Source organism: Polyodon spathula, chromosome 2 (genome assembly GCF_017654505.1).
Source record: "Polyodon spathula isolate WHYD16114869_AA chromosome 2, ASM1765450v1, whole genome shotgun sequence".
In the NCBI taxonomy this organism is placed as follows: Eukaryota; Metazoa; Chordata; class Actinopteri; order Acipenseriformes; family Polyodontidae; genus Polyodon; species Polyodon spathula.
Window position 1 is genome coordinate 105,498,331 of NC_054535.1, and position 17,832 is coordinate 105,516,162.

Here is a 17,832-nt window from a genome sequence, read left to right on the forward strand (position 1 = left end):
TATGAGGTTTAAAGAAAAGCTACAAAACATGTACAATATTTTACAAAACATTTAAAAAATGTATGAAATACAATATGAAGTGAAGCACCACAGTAAAAGTGTAGCAAAGTGTAAAAGAACAGTGAAAGCATTGTAAAACGTAGGGAAGCATTGTAAAGCGAGGTAATGCAAAGCATATTAATAAACATAGTAAACTATGGTAAATGCATAGTATAGCCATGGGGGGAAAAAAGCATGGTACCACTGCAAAAACATCATGGTACACTTTCATAAGGGACAATAGAACAGCTTTATCGTGGATGGGGCTCCCGAGTGGCACATCCGGCAAAGGCGCTTCGCGTGGCAAGCCCTGGAGAGCCTTCTGCAACTTACAAAACCGAGTACAATGAACACAGTGATAATTTACACGAAACACTCCAGCTGACAGGCACGCAGTGTCCCAATCTCACACCACGCTGCCAGTAACACCTCTGCTATTAAATTTATACTGCGATTTTGTTAATTGCACCGTTTAATTACACCGTGTAACAGATTTTTTAATTTTTTTTGGTTCCTGGGTAGTAAGTGTTATTTCCTAATAGCTTAAGCCTCAAAAGTATAGAAAATGGCTTTTATTCCCCACAAACTTTGCTTTTGTAACCAGGACAGTGATATTTTGAAATTTACCTATTTTCCAGAACACTCCAGATAGATTCAGTGCTGAGTAAACTTGGAGTAACTTCTAGAACTTTCTAGAACTTTCCAGTAATATAAATAGTAGTATAAATACAGGGGCCTTAAGCCCACCAGTTCAGTTTAGTTCCAGCTGCCTAAGTGGATACATATCTGCATTTTTCTGAGATGGCATCAAGAGGCTGCAAGCATCCGGCAGTCGCAATTTGCTATGTCTGCGGCCAATTTATCAAGACGAGCGAAAAAGTACTCCGTGGAAGCATCTGCTAAGATGTGTGAGGCCTACAAGGCATATTTCGGCATGCCTGTCGGGGATCAAGACAAACTCTGGGCACTTCATTTCACCTGCGAGCACTGCAAAAAAACTCTGGAAGGTAAGATGGACAATTGTTGCTCAGAATTTTATGTAAAAAAAATGTATTAATTGTTAAAATTGTAAAAGTTTTTAATTTTAAAATGTTTTACAATTTTCAATGTTATTGAAAAAATATATCATATATGAAATGTTGCGAGAATCTCTTACACATTCGTCATGGGTGAAATAAATGTATTTTTGTAGGATGGTACAGAGGGGAAAAGAGAGCCATGAAGTTCGCTATCCCAAGAATTTGGCAGGAACCCACTGACCACTCAAGCAACTGCTACTTCTGCATGGTGGACCCTTCCAAACGTCAGACTGGCAAGAAAGCACCTGCTATCACGTATCCAGACCTTCCTTCATCCATCGTCCCGGTGCCACACTGCCATGAGCTCCCCGTACCCACTCCTCCGGAGAGAGAGCAGCCGTCTTTAGAAGAGAGCAGCAAGTCAGAGAGCGAGGAAGACATTGTAGATCCAGATGACAATTTCAGAGGTGGAGCTGAGGAGAGAAACCCTTACTACCCCAACCAAAAAGACCTCAACGACTTGATTAGAGATCTTGGTCTCACCAAGTCCAACGTCGAGCTTTTGACGTCTAGGCTCAAGCAGTGGAACTTGTTGGATGAAAGTGTGCAAGTCGCAGATCAGAGGAAGCGTCTCCAACCTTTTTCCAGCTTCTTCACCCGTCAAGATGGGCTCTGCTTCTGCCACAATGTGACCAGTCTGTTCGAGGCAATCAGAATCGCCTGTTTAGGCAATTATGCAGTGTTCAATTACAATGATCCCAATTATACCGTTGGTGGAGATAGTATTGTATCACACATGATTATCTGCCTTTGCAAATTCAGGTCGCCCATGCGTTGCAGACAGGGCTCTTATGAGTACAGGGCCCTGGTGTTCACACAGTGTCTGCACTGACTAAACCGTATGTGGAACACACCAGACCTGCCAGCTCATGGAAACAGAAGAGTGCCTCCTTCCATTCAAGTCCTAAAACAACAGCACTCGCACTGGGGCGCCTGTCTGTATTAAAATCAACAGCACTCGCACTGGGGCGCCTGTCTGTATTAAAATCAACAGCACTCGCACTGGGGCGCCTGTCTGTATTAAAATCAACAGCACTCGCACTGGGGCGCCTGTCTGTATTAAAATCAACAGCACTCGCACTGGGGCGCCTGTCTGTATTAAAATCAACAGCACTACTGGGGCGCCTGTCTGTATTAAAATCAACAGCACTCGCACTGGGGCGCCTGTCTGTATTAAAATCAACAGCACTCGCACTGGGGCGCCTGTCTGTGTTAAAATCAACAGCCGTTTCAGGAGGGTAGAGACAATCCATTTTTTAAAATATAAAAAATGTCCAAAAATGCTCATGACCAAACAAAATTGCTTCTGGATCCAGTCTGAAGATGCAAACACTACAGGGATATAAATAAAACAAAGACGTTTCCCCCCATTCCAGGTTTTACTATGAGCTTGATTAGCCAGTGTATAGGTAACAAGATCAAGTGTGTCTTACTCACAGTAAAACCAGGAATGGATCAAACTGCTATGCAATGGGAGTCTTATTTCCAACCCTGATAAGTTACAGTGAAGCTGCCCACTGTTGTCTAGTCTAACATAGCACACAGTTTTTAACAACAGTCTACACACTGTATTAAAGCCAGGAAAAGAACCTATTTTCACAATTATAAATCATGATACTCTCAGCCTGTCAAAATGTCAGATTTCAGACAATTCTTGTACATCTGATTTGGTCATAAGTGTCGACTCACCTGCAGCAGAACACCAACTGACAGAAATTGCAAAGAGAGTTGGAGTGTAAGCTGGTTGAACTATTGGAAAGGTATTTGGATTATGATTTGGTTTTCATGACAAGGTAACAGGCCAAGCCTGCCTTGTTATTATTTAGGGAAACGTTTGTTTAGTTAGGGCCCGAGAACGGGTTAGGTTTTGTTTTGTTTATTTTTCTTTTTTGTAAACAATAAAAACACACGCTACAGCGTTTCTTGGCATCCTGGGTGTAAAGCGTTTATTTGAAGAAGGAAAACTGGAGACTGTGACTGGAGGGCAATCCATCACAAATATATATATATATATAAATCTCTCTCTCTCTCTCTGTATATGAGCGAGAGAGAACCACTCATCCTATTGTGATGAAACTTGGCATTCTTTTGCACTAGTTATTAAGAGCATCTGAATCTGGGGTATACAGCGGTGTCTCACTGTCTATATATTTACAAGCGATTACGGAAGATATAGGTCATGGGGAGTTACTTTTTCTTGACACTGAAATGTGTCAATAGTTTAAAGTTTAAATGTTTTCTGAGTGTTCAAAAAATGATATTTACAGCAAAAAGTAAATCAAAATACCATAACGTTAACGGTTTGATTGAGTATATTTTTGTACACGTGCAAAACTGTGCTAATTGCTTGCAGTTTGCGAGCTGGTTGAAAATAGAAAAGCGTCATGCCTCTTTTGTGCCGCCCTGGCCTTGGAGAGACAAAGCACACATGCATTTTTCATTTCCTGCTTTCTATAGAAAACAGAACAAATAGCTATTCACAGCCTCATCAGCACTCGCTACCTAGACAACTAAAAAAGTGAATTACCGAGCAACAAAAGCCTCTGTTAGGAAGGGAGCAAACACACTCTTCAAAGACTTCTGAAGTGAGGGCAAGGGAGCACTTGACACCACGGCTGAACCGGAAAAACATCCAAATAAACCCCTAGGGGCATGCACAAACTCGGACTCGTGCAAGGAACTGCCTTTAAGAAGCATTTATATGCACGGTATTCAATAAATCCATTCACTAATGTGTTGATTTCAAGACAAGAAACACTGTCCTACCCTCATGTTTACAACCGAGTACCAAACAACGACAAAACTTCCGCATGGAGTGTTTTAAATGCCAGTTTACAATGAAAAGCCACCGATTGGTACTCAATTGTAAACTGAGGGAAGGACCATGGGATAGCAATCTCCAGTTGTCGTACAATTTTTGGATTTATTCTACGCATAGGTATTGGATAACAGGAGTAGATTTCAGATCACAGGTGCACAGCTCACTAACAGGAGAAATGAAGAGGAGCGCTGGGACACAGCGGAGAATGAGGACGACCAATCCCTACACACCTTGACCACGAACAATCCTAACAACCTCCCAATAACGGTGCTGTTGCATTATTGCTTCATAGTCATCCTGCTTTGTAGTTTTCCATATACTTAACGAAAAACTGAATTGAAAAAGTGCCATTTGAAATCTAACATTTTTTTATTTATTGCATTTATATAGCACTTTTTATACAAACGTATCGCAAAGCACTGTACAGTACATAGCAGAAAAAAAAAAGAACAAACCATAATGCATTTGTATAGCATGTCACACATATAACTGCCACAGTCAGCCCATTTAAATAACAGTATACACAATACAAAAGCAGCAACTTTAAAGTTACATTAAAACCCACTAAGATTTAAAAAAAAAAAGCCATTTTATAAAAGTGCGTTTTTAGTCTTGACTTGAAATTTGTAACGATCCCAGCTTCCCTGACCAATGAAGGCAGCGCATTCCATAATTTAGGAGCTCTACAAGAAAAAGCCCTCCCTCCTCCCGTGTTGCTTTTGTTGACCCTCGGAATAACCAGCAGCCTCGCATCCTGTGATCTCAGAGTGTGGTTTGGAAGACACGGGGTCAGTAACTCCTGCAAATAACAAGGTGCTAATCCACTCAGGGCCTTGTAAGTTAACAGCAAAATCTTAAAATCAATTCTATACTGCACAGGGAGCCAGTGTAAAGAGGCCAAAACAGGGGTGATATGTTCACTTTTCCTGGTTTTAGTCAGAATTCTAGCAGCAGTATTCTGAACAAGCTGCAAGCGGGATACCACACATGTTGGGACACCAGAAAAAAGTGCATTACAATAATTAATTCTAGATGAAACAAAGGCATGCATTAGTCTCTCTGCATCAGATATGGAAATAATTTGTCTAAGTTTGGGTATATTTCTCAAAAGGTAAAAAGGTACTTTAGTAACTTCCCTAATACAAGAGGTCAGGATCAAAGATGACCCCTCTTAATTTCTAGTTTAAGTTTTGATGAGAGACTGCAAGGGTTAAGCTTATGTAATCCCACATTTCCTTTTAATTGGTTCTGTGAGCCCACTAGTATAACCTCTGTTTTATCTGAATTCAACATAGGAAAATTATGTGACATCCAATGCTTGATGTCTGTAAGGCAAGTAGCTAATAACACCCAGGCAGAAGAAATTCCTGGTTTTAGGGACAAATATGGCCAGGAATCATCAGCATAGCAATGGAAATTCACTCCATGTCTGTGGATAAAGTCACCTAACAGTAGCATATATAATATAAACAGCAAGGGACCAAGAATGGAGCCGTGTGGAACACCACACACAGCTTCCGATAATGCTGACTTTACCTCCCCAATAGAGACAAACTGAAACCTATCAGAAAGATAAGACTTGAACCAGGACAGGACAAGGCCAGACAGTCCCACTGTGCTTTAAAGATGATCGAGTAGGATGGAATGGTCTACAGTATCAAAGGAAGCACTGAGATCAAGAAGAATTAATACTGATGGAAAGCCCGAGTCAGAACTTATCAGCAGATCATTCACAACTAACAAAAACAAGACTGAAACTTCTCCAATATACTGTACTACTATCATGGCTTCCGGTAGACTTTTGCAATATCATTTTGTAGTTTCTTTGATTACATGATGTACATGATGAATTTTTTTTTTTTTTTTTTTTTTTTTTTTTTTTTTTGTTCTGTTTTATTATACCTCAACTCTAACATTCTAGTTGATGCTAAACTGCTGTATATGGAACAGGGAACTGTGAGTCTGGGTCAGGACTGAGGTGGCCCGACTCGTTCTCCTTCACCTTTCAAGAGCACCAATTCACAAGGTTAAAGAGCAAAGCTGGAGCTGTGTTATTTTGGGTACTACTCTGCAAAGCTCACTTGTGCACTGGTCTTCCTATGAACCCCCTGCCTTGTGCAACATACTGTACTGCAGCAGTTTGGACATGAAAGAGCCTGCTGTACGGTCGAGTGGCAATTACTTCAGCACCTCTGAGTGGAGAGAAGAGGGTGAAGCAGGACTGGAAAACGTATTGTGCATAGCAATGTATGTGTGTGTGCCTGTGTGTGCGTGTGTGTGTATGTGTGCGTGTGCGTTTGTGCGTGCCTTACTTGATTCTTATTCTTCACTCCCCATTTACTAAGCATCTGAGACGTTACAAAATAAAACATGTGCCATTACCTTGTATAATAGATTGTAAAATACATCCGTTCACAAACTATTATTATTAACAACAACAACGACGGTGACAAGAATAATGTTTATTTTGTAATAAACCAGACTGCAACAGTCTTACTATATAGTTCAAAACTTTCATCCATTAAAGAAGCAACCAAAAAGAAACAAAGTGCTCCAGATGAAATGTTCTTTTTAAGTGAGAAGACGAGGAGTGAAGAATAAGAATCAAGTAAGGCCCGCACAAACGCACAGGCACACACGCAGACATACAGGCACACACACACACACACACACAGGCACACACACACACACGAACGCACGCACGCACCAAGCTTAACCAGACCGAATGGGAGTAAAATAAAACCTACAGCCCGACCCGTATAAGAAATCATGAAATACAGATGGTGGTATCAGAGCCTTTACAGAAAGCTATCTCCCAAATCAACAACATTAAATACCCATTTAAAAACAAATGCTGGCAGCAATGGCATTTCTAACCTATTGCAACTGGGTCATCCTGTTTTCTGTGGCCCTGGCAGCTTGGGTTTGCTTTTCAATTTCTGTAATCAAAGTAATGCTTTTTGTCTATAAATATCAACTAAAGAACTGAAGAGACCTCAGCTAAACTGAGGAAAAGCAACAGGCCTGAATACTGTGTGGTGTCAGCGGTCAACTACTGCCACCTACTGTAGGCAGCAGGTATTGTTTCCACTGATCTTTTTTTTTTCTCTCTTCAAAATCATACTGGCATGGCATTCACTGAAGAGCATTCCCCTTTCTAAGTGTCCCATAGTAAAAGCATAGCAAGGTGTAATAAAGCACAGTGAAAAGAATTGGACAGCACAGGAAAGCATTCATTTAAACAACTTGGAAAGAACATGCTTGAGTGTGATCACTCCTGTGAGTGAAAAAAAAAAAAAATATATATATATATATATATATATATATATATATATATATATATATATATATATATATATATATATATATATAGATAGAGAGAGAGAGAGAGAGAGAGAGAGAGAGAGAGAGAGAGAGAGAGAGAGAGAGAGAGAGAGAGAGAGAGATTTTACAAAGCTTTTCTTCCGTAGCTGCGCATACTGAATGATTCAGAATCCTCTTATTGTTGGAAACTGGAATCACAGTGTCTCATCCTTTCTTATAGTCCTCATGTATCCCTCGTGGACATTGCAGAGGCAGACACAAAGGAACCCTGTTTCTGTACACAGGCCAAGGAAGCGGCACTAAATCTCAAATCCATAAAGATCAAATCTTACTCGGTCAGAGTTCGAATTGAAAATACACTTTCAGCTGCACTGGCAGGTATGCAGGGATATAATTAAGACTCCTATTGCATAGCAGTTTCACCCATTCCAGTTTTTAATACAAGCTTGATTAGTATGAACAACAAGCTCAGGTGTGTCTTATTAAACTCATAGTAAAACCAGTAATGGATCAAACAGCCTCTCAGTCTCTTCAGAGAGCTCCGAGGGGAGCAGCCTCTCGGTCTCTTCAGAGAGCTCCGAGGGGAGCAGCCTCTCGGTCTCTTCAGAGAGCTCCGAGGGGAGCAGCCTCTCGGTCTCTTCAGAGAGCTCCAAGGGGAGCAGCCTCTCAGTCTCTTCAGAGAGCTCCGAGGGGAGCAGGTATGGTACGTACCTCATGGAGACGATGCTGCGGAGCAGCCTCTCAGTCTCTTCAGAGAGCTCCGAGGGGAGCAGGAGCTCCACAGGCTGCACTCGTAGGACACGGCCTTCCAGCTCCGAGCGTGAACTCGAGTCCTGGAAGCAGTCGAACACCACGTCCCCAGTGCTGGGCTGCACCGCCTGTCACACACACACACAACAGAAGAACATTTACCAACCAGAGGAGGCCATTCAGTCCAGCAGTGCTCATCAGGTTACCAGCTGCGGATTCAAAACGAAGTGCCATGGCCATGGTCAGGATTACAGCTTTGTATTTAACATTGGAAATCCTCAAATGCAGAACATTAAACCAGGACTTGCAACACAACAAACTGACATCACTGAAAAACAAAGGCAATCAGCATCACATTTCACCTGGCAGTACTGAGTGGTTCTTCCAGGTCTGACGTCACCACACACGTCATCCTGTTACACACACTTACATTTTTGCATAAATCTAGAGAATATCTTATCAAACTAGGATTCACATTTCCATGCTAATTCTACACACACATTTACACAGAACAAAAATATACACGCAACATGCAACAATTTCAAAGATTTTATATAAGGAAATCAGTCAATTGAAATAAATTCATTTGGCCCTAATCTATGGATTTCACATGACTGGAAACACAGATAAGCATCTGTTGGTCACAGATACCTTAAAAAAAAAAAAAAAAAAAAAAGGTAGGGGCGTGGATCAGAAAACCAGTCAGTATCTGGTGTGACCACCACTTGCCTCATGTAGCATGACACATCTCCTTCGCATAGAGTTGATCAGGCTGTTGATTGTGGCCTGTGGAATGTTGTCCCACTCCTCTTCAATGGCTGTGCAAAGCTGCTGGATATTGCGGGGAACTGGAACATGCTGTTGTACACGTCGATCCAGAGCATCCCAAACATGCTCAATGGGAGACATGTCTGGTGAGTATGCAGGCCATGGAAGAACTGGGACATTTTCAGCTTCCAGGAATTGTGTACCAATCCTTGTGACATGGGGCCGTGCATTATCATGCTGAAACATGAGGTCATGGAGGCGGATGAATGGCACGACAACGGGCCTCAGGATCTCGTCATGGTATCTCTGTGCATTCAAATTGCCATCGATAAAATGCAATTGTGTTCGTTGTCCGTAGCTTATGCCTACCCATACCGTAACCCCACCGCCACCATGGGGCACTCTGTTCACAATGTTGATATCAGCAAACTGCTCGCCCACACGACGCCATACACACCATTTGTCATCTGCCCGGTACAGTTGAAACCGGGATTCATCCATGAAGAGCACATTTCTCCAGCACGCCAGTGGCCGTCGAAGGTGAGCATTTGCCAACTGAAGTCGGTTACGACGCCGAACTGCAGTCAGGTCAAGACCCTGGTGAGGACCACGAGCACGCTGATGAGCTTTCCCGAGATGGTTTTTGGCAATTTGTGCAGAAATTCTTCGGTTGTGCAAACCCATAGTTTCATCAGCTGTCCAGGTGGCTGGTCTCAGACAATCCCGCAGGTGAAGAAGCTGGATGTGGAGGTCCTGGGCTGGCGTGGTTACATGTGGTCTGCGGTTGTGAGGCCGGTTGGACGTACTGTCAAATTCTCTAAAACGACGTTGGAGGCGACTTATGGTAGAGAAGTGAACATTCAATTCTCTGGCAACTGCTCTGGTCGACATTCCTGCAGTCAGCAAGCCAATTGCACGCTCCCTCAAAACTTAAGACATCTGTGGCATTGAGTTGTGTGACAAAACTGCACATTTTAGAATGGCCTTTTATTGTCCCCAGCACAAGGTGCACCTGTGTAATGATCATGCTGTTTAATCAGCTTCTTGATATGCCACACCTGTCAGGTAGATGGATTATCTTGGCAAAGGAGAAATGCCCACTAACAGGGATATAAACAAATTTGTGCACAAAATTTGAGAGAAATAAGCTTTTTGTGCGTATGGAAAATTTCTGGGATTTTATTTCAGCTCATGAAACATGGGACCAACACTTTACATGTTGCATTTATATTTTTGTTCAGTGTATTTTATGGTCATCAGCTTTGTCATCATTTAGCTTGTTTTCAGCTAACAGCCATAGTGGGAGTTGTATGTTACTGACAATTTATCTGGCTTATGAATTGAGTTTAATACTCCCACACTCAAAACATAATTGGACTTTTTTTTTTTTCAATGTTAGGCACCACACTGCCACCTGGTGGTGGCACTAATAAACTGTCTGTACAGTGATTCAATCTGCATTAAGTATTTTGACGCTGCAACCTGTAAACTAGTCAAAAGATAACTGCACTCTAAACCACAGACCACTCCAGGAGTGTAGAGAGGATAACTCCACTCAAAACAACAGTACCAGCGTGGCTTCATGATCCTTAGTCATAAGCAGCAGGAATTATTGAGAGTTCAGGGGTTCAAGGTTAGTTCACACTGTTGTGCGTTTTGAAATTTCGATTCTGTATCATGTGAAGAGATACCATGCTAGGACCTACAATTGTTGGTACCCAAGCAACAGCTGATGTGCTGAAATACAATAAATAAACCTGGATGTCTACCTGCATCTAAAAGAAAACCCCCCTCTCTCTCTCTCTGGCTGTCTGTCTCTGTTGATCTGGTACCTTTCAAATTTTCAGTCTACTATCCCACAGAAGATCACGTTTGGCAAAATAACATGTACTGCAATATGTTGTGAATTGTGCCGTTCTGATTGTCTGAGAGTGGCTTTGTGCTACAGTATGCCTCCCTTACCACCATGCCGATGGTGAGTTCCTGTCTCTTCCTGTCCTTGCTGCTCCCCCAGGTCTCGCAGATGCACAGCAGGTAGTTATTGGGGGCGTCTTCCACAACCACATCCTCGGCTTCCTCCAAGTCACCCAGCTTCAGCAGCGGGTTCACATCTGATGTGTCATTAAGGGAAATCATAGGAAAACACCCTACACAGCACATGTCTTGTGTGAAAAGAATACTATAGAGACACGTCTATAGAGGCTAGGATAGCAGATTAAAGTGTGGTCAAATCAGGGCACTTCTCATATGACAGACAGGGTGACGGACACAATCAGTACATAAGAGTCCCCATTTTTTGAATGAGGAACCTAAACAAAAATCACTGAACGAGCATGAAGGGGTGGATTTAACTCTTTAGGGTCCGCCCCACATTAAAAATCCCGCCAGCGACCTGGCCCTTAAAATATTTTTATTCAGGCATTGTAAGAGACAGCCCTGCTTGTGGGGCTCAGTTCGAAAGAGAAGGCTTGAGGCTTTCCAACGAGGCGTATCCAGACATGTACCTGTAACCTTCTTAGTTAAAGAGTTATTGGCGCAAACCTAACAGTAATTAACAGGCGAAAAGAGCTTGGACCATAAGCAACCTGTACTCGACCGGGATCGCGACGGATAAATATTTTTGTGCATTTTACAGTTCCAGGGAATCCTGGACGGACGGTAACATCTGCTTATTTTAGCGGTAGTTAACATGTAGAAAACAGAAAGTACTGATTAGAGGAAAAACCTCAGAATGGAGTGTGGTAACCAGTGGTGTACCACAGGGATCAGTATTAGGTCCTCTGCTATTCCTAATCTACATTAATGATTTAGATTCTGGTATAGTAAGCAAACTTGTTAAATTTGCAGACGACATAAAAATAGGAGGAGTGGCAAACACTGTTGCAGCAGCAAAGGTCATTCAAAATGATCTAAACAAGATTCAGAACTGGGCAGACACATGGCAAATGACATTTAATAGAGAAAAGTGTAAGGTACTGCACGCAGGAAATAAAAATGTACATTACAAATATATGGGAGATACTGAAATTGGAGAAGGAATCTATGAAAAAGACCTAGGAGTTTTTGTTGACTCAGAAATGTCTTCATCTAGACAATATGGGGAAGCTATAAAAAAGGCTAACAAGATGCTCGGATACATTGTGAAAAGTGTTGAATTTAAATCAAGGGAAGTAATGTTAAAACTGTACAATGCACTAGTAAGAACTCATCTTGAATATTGTGTTCAGTTCTGGTCACCTCGCTATAAAAAAAGATATTGCTGCTCTAGAAAGAGTGCAAAGAAGAGCAACCAGAATTATTCCGGGTTTAAAAGGCATGTCATATGCAGACAGGCTAAAAGAATTGAATCTGTTCAGTCTTGAACAAAGAAGACTACGCGGCAACCTAATTCAAGCATTCAAAATTCTAAAAGGTATGACAATGTCGACCCAAGGGACTTTTTTGACCTGAAAAAAGAAACAAGGACCAGGGGTCACAAATGGAGATTAGACAAAGGGGCATTCAGAACAGAAAATAGCAGGCACTTTTTTACACAGAGAATTGTGAGGGTCTGGAATCAACTCCCCAGTAATGTTGTTGAAGCTGACTCCCTGGGATCCTTCAAGAAGCTGCTTGATGAGATTCTGGGATCAATAAAATACTAACAACCAAACGAGCAAGATGGGCCGAATGGCTTCCTCTCGTTTGTAAACTTTCTTAAATAATCCACGTCTTGCACAATCACTGTACAGTGATTAAAACAATTTTAAAAAACTGTCACTTATACTCAAATGCGTATATCAAATGAATTTATTCATGCAGTTTTGGAGTGCCACAGCATGAAGGGGCGCTCTATATAACTGAAGTTGTGAAAGGATACCTTCCCCCACCAGAGTGGACTTGGTGTAGAGGGCAGTCAGTTCCCTTGTGAAGAGGGAGCTCTTGTTTCCTCCTACAGCTTTCAGCGCTGTCGTCTCGGTCTGCTTGACCACTCCTACCTGGAGAACAACACCACAAGCACACTCGTCAGAATAACTCTACCCAGAAGAACACAAGAGCAGGGCAGTACTGCCTTCCACGCGGAATGGCACACTGTAGACTATTAAAGCTGACCGCTGAAGTGGTTGTAGCGAACACAATACTTTCATAAACCCTGCCTGTCCTGCAATTCCATTCACTATTTAGGTCTCAAATGTGCAGTTCTGAAACTAATGTGGTTTCACAAACACGTATGTTCGTTTTAAAAGCTGGTATTACAAAAGATTCTAGTAAATATGTTACAATTGCACTTCTTGGGTCTTGCAGATTTGTCTGAAGCACACAAACACAGTCAAGGTCTTTATATTTTGCTATTTATTTGAAATGTGTCTTTAATCAGTTTTGGGGAGAAGCTGGCCCAGGGGATACAGCAGGGTAGTGTTTGGAAGAGCTGACCTTGTGTCCCTTGGAAACCAAGCGGCGGACGTGCACAAACAGTCTGTGAGTGGGGATGCTCGCCGTCATGAAGCTGTGGTCGAGGTAGCAGTAAATGTTCAGTTCTCGGGATGCAATCTGCAAGGGGGGGACAAGATCAAATCAAACAGGCACAATTGTATTTTCAAAATATACGTGTTCCCCCGCTAAGCCCCACAAAAAGTAAAGCCCACAGACATACACACACACCTTAGATGTATTTCAGAGTCACTGAAGTCCATGTTATGTTTTTAACATAATGACACTGAAAATCAGTACAGATATATTACACAATCAAATACACAAAATGTAAAAAAAAAAAAAAAGTAGTAACTTTGTTCTTTCTATATGAAAAGATGTTTTAAAAACAAATAAATATAAATTGTGTGTGTAATATATATATATATATATATATATATATATATATATATATATATATATATATATAATATATATATAAATTTTGACCCATGTTATTTCTTACTAATGTATTGTTCTTTGAGTGCTGAGTATAGTAAGGGAACAGGTTAACAGTTACTAGATATACTATTAAAGTGTGCCTAAGTTGTTTGTTAGCTGTTTCTCAACATTAAACAGACAACAGTGTATATCCGAGTAGAGACCCACAGCAATCTTACCTCAGCATCTTCCCCAAAGAACCTGTACTTGTAGCCGCACTCGACACACAGCAGGACGTCCTTGTGCTTCTCCTTGATCTCCAGGACCTGCAGCTCCAGGGGGGTGTAGATGCTCTTGGTTCTTCGGTTGGGTGTGCTGCTGTCCGCACTGCTCTCCCTGGACACCCTGCCCTTTCCAGAGGCAAACTGGCTCAGATGGAAGCTCGGCCCGTGCTGCTGGGAGAGTAAGAAAAACAAGCTCTTGTGAAAACTGCTCCAGTAAATACAATCCGAGAGATGAGAACAAACGATATTCAAACAAGGACATTGGTGCTCGTCCGGTTCCTAGTAGCTGGTAAACCACAAAACGTTGAAGAATTCCAACTGGATCTTAAAGGAGCGCAATGGTTCAGTATTAACTACATGGCTGGGTAACCCATTCCATACCCTCACCACTCTGTGTAAAGAAGAGACTGTCCTACCCTCTGTCCTGAGTCTGTCTCCACTTCATTTCTAATGTCCATTTATCTCAGCAGTTTTAATTTGAAACTTATAGGAATGCCAACATTCACAATTCTATCGAATTTACTCAAAGCCTACTTGGAATCAACATTAGCTATCTGAGATCTTAAAAAATCTTGAGCTCTATTTCAATGATTTACATGGTGGAGAACCTGAACGCAGCCACCCTTCAACTATAATCACCCAGTGAAAGTCCAGTAAAAAAATCAACAGCAAAGCAATCAGGTATTAAGAATGCTGTTACACTAATGAGAAGTGTTACACTCATAATTCACTATTTAGCCCATTGCAATCCACTCCTACAGGAATGTGATGCTCTGTGCAATACCTGCTTTTTAGTTTTGGACTCCGTTCCCATTTCTTCAAAGGAGCCCTCTGCTGTGATGCTGCTGTTCAGCGACTCGCTCAAGCTGCTGTCGCTCTGGTTCACAGACCCTCTCTCCCTGCCTGACAGACCCTCCTTCACACTGCTGCTGCTGCTGCTGCTGAAGCTCTTCAGCCTGCCCAGCGTGGACGAGGAGATGCTGGCTCGGGAGAACTCCATGGGCTCATCTGTATGAAAGAAATCAAACATATCACAAGGTGTGCACGTCACATGTACGCTGCCTGACCACTTTATTAGGACCAGTCTACACTGGCCCTGGTGTGGGACACCTTCTCTCTGGTATACCCTGGGTCCCGTAAGATTACTCTGATGGGCTGAATGAATGCTGTATGAATGCTGTATTTATTTAAGCCTTGTTAGGGACCAAGTCCACCCAACAATGCTACACGTATACCCTGATGGTGATAGCAACTTTCTATACAAATCTGCACCCACCTGCAGTGCCAGACCTCTGCACAAAGGGTCTGAGGAGCATGGCAGAGACTGGCCACCACAATTCCACTGTGCATGTTTGGGGTTCATTTGAAAGGTGCATTCGTTATCTCTATCCCCTGCCTACCTCTCTGCAGCAACGGCATTTGATATTAACGATCTGCCATCCCTCGAGGCATCTTCCAGCACCTTGTGGAGTCTATGCTAATACAGGTTAAGGCTATGAACAAGGAGAAGATGGCCCAACCCAACACTGGTTCCCTTTCTTCCAACCCTGTACTAGAGATTAATTGAGTCAATTCAACCACCCAGACCCTGAAGTAGTTCATGATATCATTTTACCTGTTAAACCTGGCGTGGAATGGCCCACCCAGGACTCTTGGGCTAGACAGTGTACACCATTTACTGTCATTTATAGAATAAATCATTATTGTAAAAAAGAAGCCTTACTGGTAAGGCAGCCTTTTTACAGAGTTGGTCTTCAACCAAGCTTTTTTATTTGAAGGAGGACCATTTCTCTTTCTCCAAATTTGTACGATCAGTTTAGTAACCCTGTTGCAACCTAGATTCTAATATATCCAGTAACTTGTGCAGGGGAATGCTCATACAGTACAGGAATGGAAATAAGACTCCCATTTCATAGCAGCTTGATCTATTCCTAGTTTTACTATGAGTTTAATAAAACACCCCTGCGCTTGTTACCCATACACTGGGGCTAATCAAACTTGTAGTAAAACCTGGAATGGGCGAACCCACTATGCAAAAGGAGTTTTATTACCATCACTGACTCATACATCATTTTATTCAAGTTGAACCATTCTGAACTCTTCTCTCTCTCCATCTCAGGGGATATTTGTCTCACGCAGGAGATAAAAACCTGAACGAGGGGATGCTGTGACCAGCTACTTACCTTTAACCCCTTTATTCTGCACTGAAATACAGTCTTCATCACCCTGAGCTTGTGACAACTTTGTCCGTTTTTTGCTAGGTTCGTTTTCTAAAGAGTGTTTCTTTTTTCTTCCTGATCCCAGTTTCTGGAGGGCAAAAAGACATATTTCATTCATTGCAGGCCTATTAAAGATCTGCACCTTTAATTCTGTCAGGGAAGATGGAAGCAATGTATGTCATCAGTAGTTAGACATTTTCATGGGTAACGTCAGTAATTTGCAGTCTCACATATAAAAGAACATTCGCTTTTACTATGAGCATGATAAGCCACAGTGTACAGCTAACAAGCTCAGGTGTGTCTTAATGAACTCATAGTAAAACCTGGATTGGATCAACCTGCTGTGGAATGGGAGTCTTATTCCTATCCCTGAAATACTATATAAAACACTATTAAAATGTGACCAGTCATCTTCTTCAGCCTGCAAACCTACTTGATCCAGCTTTACACAGTACTGAATGTCACAGTTGCTAAATGTCCATAGCTAATTAACCAGATATGCTAGGGGCAGCCACACACACTAAAGCGTGTGCTACACGTCACATAATGTTCATTTAATACATGCTTGTTTATACATGTACATACATGAAAGGGAATATTGTATATAGTTAACACACATCAAAATGAGAAAGTATGCAACATACATGCAATTTTGTGGTTCTCTAAAATGTGTACAGTGCAAACTGCGAATGAAATCCGAATGGTGTGTGCGGCTGTTGATAAAGAAACTATTCTATTAGGGTTTTGCAGCAGTACAATAAGTTGCACCTCAACTCTTAAAATGGCTTTTTTCGCACTGGAAGTGGATCGTACAGTTAAACTGAAGAGAAGCACAGCGTTAAAAGATTAGCACAGTTACCAACATGCAGCACTATGAGCAATCAGATAACTACAAAGGAAATGCATGGAAAGTTAACTGTGGTCGCGCAAAGAGAAAAACAAACGCAATTTCATCAGCTCCTGAAACAGCGGTCTCATTCAAACTTATACTATAGAACAACACGCTGCTTACCTTCACTATGTGTGCAGGAGAATATGCATCTGGGATAACCCAACATGCACAAAACTAATACATTGTGGCATTCCATTGACTGGAAACATTCTACCCTGAAACCCCAAAGTTTTACCTGGCAATCGTATCCGGTATCGCCATTGATCTTACCTTGTCCCCGGACTGTGTTAATAACGATGTTGGTTTTGAGTTCATTCCATTGCCGGTTGAAGAAACCGCACTGCTTGTAACTTTATTATTATTATTAACCGGCTTAAAGAATTTACTGATAGCGGCCTGTTTGCCAGGACTCTTGCTTGTGTGTGCTTTTGGCATGATACATATAATAAATGGATGCACGCTTATTCCAGAAGGTAAATGAGGACATGAACTGAACGATGCTTTCAACAGACACTAGCATGGAGGCATTACAGAAACATTGGCGCGTTAATGACGTTTTCTTAGCCCGCCCAAAACCGAACTATATGGATTTAAAGACACAGACACAAATTAAATCAACGCTGGGAAAGTGCTACGCAATAATACCATGTTGTTCTGTTGCAACTTTCATTTACTTTAATGCTAACAGTTGATCCAATTTTAAACGGAAAAAAATACTGTTTGGGTATCTGTTAAGTATTGCTGCTGCTGGCGGCCTCACTTCACCTCATTGCAGGGTTCCGGTGCAACAGACAGGCTGGCGGGAATTCCTAAAGAGGGGCGGGGT

At 41.9% G+C, this 17,832-nt stretch overlaps 1 protein-coding gene across 2 annotated transcripts in view; it reads right to left on the bottom strand.

Moving 5' to 3' along the window:
* Positions 1-17,771, bottom strand: part of msh3 (mutS homolog 3 (E. coli)) — a 73,326-nt gene extending 55,555 nt beyond the window's left edge. Inside the window, exons 1-8 of one of the 2 annotated variants that reach the window (XM_041238148.1) lie at positions 17,277-17,771; positions 16,079-16,202; positions 14,680-14,903; positions 13,851-14,063; positions 13,195-13,311; positions 12,641-12,758; positions 10,744-10,892; positions 7,975-8,141 (exon numbers count right to left, since the gene is read on the bottom strand). In XM_041238148.1, the coding sequence (XP_041094082.1) occupies positions 7,975-8,141; positions 10,744-10,892; positions 12,641-12,758; positions 13,195-13,311; positions 13,851-14,063; positions 14,680-14,903; positions 16,079-16,202; positions 17,277-17,441 (1,277 nt within the window). In that variant the 5' untranslated portion in view covers positions 17,442-17,771. Of the gene's footprint in view, positions 1-7,974; positions 8,142-10,743; positions 10,893-12,640; positions 12,759-13,194; positions 13,312-13,850; positions 14,067-14,679; positions 14,904-16,078; positions 16,203-17,276 lie in introns of both variants that reach the window. The other variant, XM_041238147.1, reaches the window with a different exon arrangement.
* Positions 17,772-17,832: the final 61 nt, after the last annotated feature.